This window comes from Morus notabilis, unplaced genomic scaffold (genome assembly GCF_000414095.1).
Source record: "Morus notabilis unplaced genomic scaffold, ASM41409v2 Scaffold552, whole genome shotgun sequence".
Taxonomy (NCBI): domain Eukaryota; kingdom Viridiplantae; phylum Streptophyta; class Magnoliopsida; order Rosales; family Moraceae; genus Morus; species Morus notabilis.
In genome coordinates this window covers 580,934-585,680 of record NW_010384344.1, presented here as the reverse complement: position 1 = coordinate 585,680, position 4,747 = coordinate 580,934, and the positions used below count along the sequence as shown (strand labels likewise).

General features: G+C 43.4%; 1 protein-coding gene across 1 annotated transcript in view; it reads right to left on the bottom strand.

Moving 5' to 3' along the window:
* Window positions 1–2,752: 2,752 nt before the first annotated feature.
* Window positions 2,753–4,747, bottom strand: part of LOC112094830 — a 2,508-nt gene continuing 513 nt past the window's right edge. The window contains exons 2-3 of the mRNA XM_024176528.1: window positions 3,103–4,745; window positions 2,753–3,039 (exon numbers count right to left, since the gene is read on the bottom strand). Coding sequence (XP_024032296.1) covers window positions 2,753–3,039; window positions 3,103–4,745 — 1,930 coding nt within the window. The remainder of the gene's footprint in view (window positions 3,040–3,102; window positions 4,746–4,747) is intronic.

The window sequence follows — 4,747 nt, the reverse complement described above, 5'->3', positions numbered from 1 at the left end:
TTTTCCTATTTAATTTCAGTTTAAAAACAAGTTTCTAAAGAAATTTCGGCAGCATGCCGGCATAAATAGGAAAAATGCCAAACTTGCAATTCAAGTTCAATTTCAATATATATTCTCCAGAATCCATCAAAATCAGTTTCTAATCAATTAAACAAGTCCAATAATTAAAAACCCCAAATTTCATTTGATTCCAATAATAACTGTTCAAACTCGAATCCTAACTCAAAATTATTCAAATCTAACCAAATTCAAACTTTCTCAAGCTTAAAATTCGAATCAAAGAGTAGGTTTCAAAGGGTTTTACCTCAAATCAGTTGCTCGAGCTTTGTCTCCCTCAATTTATCTATTTTTCATTTTTTTTTGGTGATTCTCGGCCAAACTGCCGAGAGAGAGAGAGGGAGAGAGAAACCCGGAGAGAGAGAGGACGCTGGCGGGAGGAAGCCAGGAGAAGGAGGTGGCCGGCGGTGGAAGAAAATGGAGAGAGAGAGAGAGAGCTGGGCGCTGTGCTTGGGAGAGCCAGGGAAGAAAGAAGAAAAAAAAGAGAAAAAGAAGGAGAATGGGGGGCTGGGCGCACGGGAAGGGAAATGGGGAAAAGAAAAAAAAGAAAAGAAAAAAAGAAAAAGAAAAAGAAAAGAAAAGGAAAAAGAAAAATGGAAAAAGGGAAAATGTATTAAATTTAAGTGTGTTTTCCAAAAATCTTTGGGGTGTAATTATAAATATTGAAAATGACTTAAAGTCCCTTAATTAATTATGAAAATCAAATTAGACACACTAATAATCCACAGTTTAGCATAATTAAACATGTTTAATTCTAAAGGGCGTTACATTCTACCCCCCTTAAGAAATTTCGTCCCTGAAATTGAAATTTACCTCACGATATGAACAGATACGGATATCGTTCCTGCATCGTCGTTTCCAATTCCCACGTTGCTTCTTCAACGCCATGGTGTTGCCACAACACCTTCACTAATGGTATCTCACGTTGACGTAGGCTTTTCATCTTCCGGTCAAGAATCTGTATGGGTGCTTCCTCGTAAGTCGTGTCATATTGGATCGGCATGTCATACCATTACACAATGGCTTCTGGATTAGGTTGACACTTTTGAAATATTGAAACATGGAACACATTGTGCACGTGAGACAATTCCGGAGGAAGATCAAGGCGGTAAGCAACGATACCTACTCGTTGTGTGATCTGAAATGGCCCGATGTACCTCGGTGCGAGCTTCCCTTTCACACCAAAATGAGTAACTCCCTTGCGCGGTGAGACTCTTAACAAGACAAAATCGCCCTCTAAGAACTCTAAGGGTCTACGTCTCCTATCAGCATAACTCTTCTGACAACTCTGAGCCGTTAACAATCGTTCCCGGATCACGGCTATCTTTTCATTATTCTCCTGGATAACATCCGGTCCAAGGGTCAGTCGATCTTCTAATTTAAGCCAACAAACTGGCGATCTGCAAGGTCTGCCATATAATGCCTCAAATGGTGCCATCCCAATGCTACTCTGATAACTATTGTTGTAGGCAAACTCAGCTAAATGAAGATACTTCTTCCAGTTTCCACCAAAATCTAGAATGCAAACGCGAAGCATGTCCTCCAAAATCTGAATAACTTTCTCAGATTGTCCGTCGGTCTGAGGATGAAATGCAGTGCTTAAATTCAGTTCGGTTCCCATGGCTTCTTGAAAACTTCTCCAATATCTAGCGTTGAAACGAGTGTCACGATCTGATGTGGTAGACAACGAAACTCCGTGAAGTCTGACAACGCGCTCCAGATACAACTCTACTAGAACTTTCTTGGAATAAGTCGCATGAAAGGGAATGAAGTGCGCGGACTTCGTTAACCTATCCACAACGACCCATATGGCATCATGCCGATGTTCAGTCTTCGATAATCCTATTAGAAAATCCATCGTAATGTGTTCCCATTTCCATCCAGGAACAGGAAGAGGCCGCCGTTCTCCAGCAGGTTTTCGATGTTCAACCTTGACTCGAAGACAAGTCACACATTCTGACACGTATTGGTGAACATCCTTCTTCATACCTCTCCACCAATACTGCCTTTTGAGGTCTTGATACATCCTGGTACTCCTAGGGTGAATAGCGAACCTCGATTTGTGAGCCTCGTGAAGGATTGTCTTCTTTATCTCATCCACTTGAGGAACGGCAAAGCGATTCCTGAAGTAGAGCGTTCCATCTTCCCGAATATTCCATTCGTCCAGTTTTTCTCCATTCTAAACTCGAGTCCAAACTCCTTGAAGATGCGAATCCTGCCATTGGTTCTGCTTGACTTGCTGTATTAGAATTGGCGTTAAAACCAAGTTGTACACCATAGCCTGGTTAGAATCCTCATAATACTGAAGATCATAATCACCTACAATTGCACTCCGTTTCCAATCTTCCAATGCCAAAGATGCTAGGATTCCTAGAGTCTTTCTGCTGAGAGCGTCTGCTACCACGTTGGCTTTTCCAGGATGATACTGCAAGGTGAAGTCATAATCCTCCATGTATTCCATCCACCTTCTTTGTCTCAGATTTAAGTCCTTTTGAGTGAACATATATTTCAAACTCTTATGATCAGAGAAGATATGGAATTTTACTCCATAGATGTAGCATCTCCATATCTTGAGAGCAAAAATCACTGCTGCTAACTCTAGATCATGCGTGGGGTAGTTCTGTTCATGTGGCTTCAGTTGACGAGATGCATAGGCCACAACATGTCCATTTTGCATCAGAACACACTCAAGTCCTCATCTTGATGCATCGGAATACACCTCGTACGGCTCATCGTTATTAGGAATCGTCAGAATCGGCGCACTGGTTAGCCTAGTCCTCAGTTCTTGGAATGCATGTTCATAATCGGCATCCCATTCAAACCTGACTTCCGTTTTAGTCAACCGCGTCATTGGAGCAGCAATACTCGAAAAATCCTTTACAAATCGTCGATAATACCCTGCAAGTCCTAGGAAGCTTCGAATTTTGGCAACGTTCTTCGGTCGTTCCCATTGTAGCACCGTTTCAATCTTTGAGGGATCCACTGAAATTCCTTGTCCAGATATAACATGTCCAAGGAACTTGACTTCTGTCAACCAGAAATCACATTTCTCCTTATTTGCATAAAGCTGGTGTTCTCGAAGAGTCTGGAGAACAATCCTCAAATGTTGCTCATGCTCTTCCCAAGTCTTTGAATAAACCAAGATGTCGTCAATGAAGACTATCACAAACTGGTCTAAATATGGGCGGAAGACTCGATTCATCAAATCCATAAAAGCGGCGGGAGCCTTCGTCCATCCAAAAGGCATTACTAAGAACTCATAATGCCCATAGCGAGTCTTGAAAGCTGTTTTTGGAATATCATCTTTCCTAATCTTCAACTGATGATACCCGGATCTCAAGTCAATTTTTGAGTAATACCGTGATCCTCCTAGTTGATCGAACAACTCATCGATCCTCGGCAATGGGTACTTGTTCTTCACGGTAACCCTATTCAATTGTCGGTAGTCTATGCACAACCGAAGGGATCCATCGTGCTTTTTCGCAAACAAGATAGGTGCACCCCACGGGGAAGTGCTGTTTCTAATGAATCCCTTTTCTGCTAACTCTCCGAGCTGTTTTCTTAGCTCTTTCATCTCCACAGGCGCCATTCGATACGGAGCAATAGAAATCGGAGCCGTTTCCGGAAGTAAGTCGATGCAAAACTCGATCTCCCGATCAGGCAGTAAACCAAGCAACTCATCAGGGAATACATCCGCATATTTATCGACCACGGGGACCTCAATATTCTCCCCGGCGATACTGGATTCACCCTCTAATGCCGAAAGGAATGAAAAACAAGCTAAATTCTGTCGTCCTCCGACACTATGCCTCAGTAGTCGTTCTTCTATAACTGGGTTAACACCTCCCTGATACGTTACTGTCGTGCCAGAACCGATAGTCAAGGTGACTCTCATACGGTGGCAATCAACAATCGCCCCATATCTTGACAACCAATCCATTCCAAGCACCACATCAAACTGATTCATAGGAAGGATTATCAAATCTGCCTTTAATTTCTCACTTCCAATCGTGATCACACACGACCTACATACACTAGTCACCTCCATACAGCCCAATGGAGAACTTATAAACATTGAAGTCTCTAAGTCATCGGGTTTCAAACCCAAAATTTTCACAAAAGAAGTGGAAACAAAAGAGTGCGTAGAACCAGTGTCGAACAAAACTCGTGCAAAAGAATGTGAGATAGATACCATACCCTTGACGACTGGGCTTCCGGTATGAGCTCCAGAACTTCCCCCGGCCATGGTATGCATCTGCCCCAGTGCTTTCCCTTTTTCTCTCTCATTGTTGTTAGGTCTCTGGTTTACAGGTCTGTACTGTTGTTGCGGCGGGGTAGACTGTACCGATACGGAAGCCTGTGGCTGGAAATAAGAGTAGTTCGGCGGACGGAAGATCGGTGCAGGAGGAATTGGCATCTGGACAGGCAACTGGGGCTGATAGAAAGGCGTGAACTGTGGAAGTCTGTCTTGACTAGGAGCAATACCCCTTTGACTCTGCGGTAATTGCTGGGTCTGTTGGTTCACCAGTTGACCCCTGATAGGACAGTTCCTCTTGATATGCCCTAGCTCCCCACAATGGTGGCACTTGAAGCTATAGGGTCCACTCTTCCCACTTCCCGAAGAGCCACTGCTACCACTAGGCACTCCCCCACTACCTTGCCCTTGATCACGGCTTTTTCTGTTATTCCT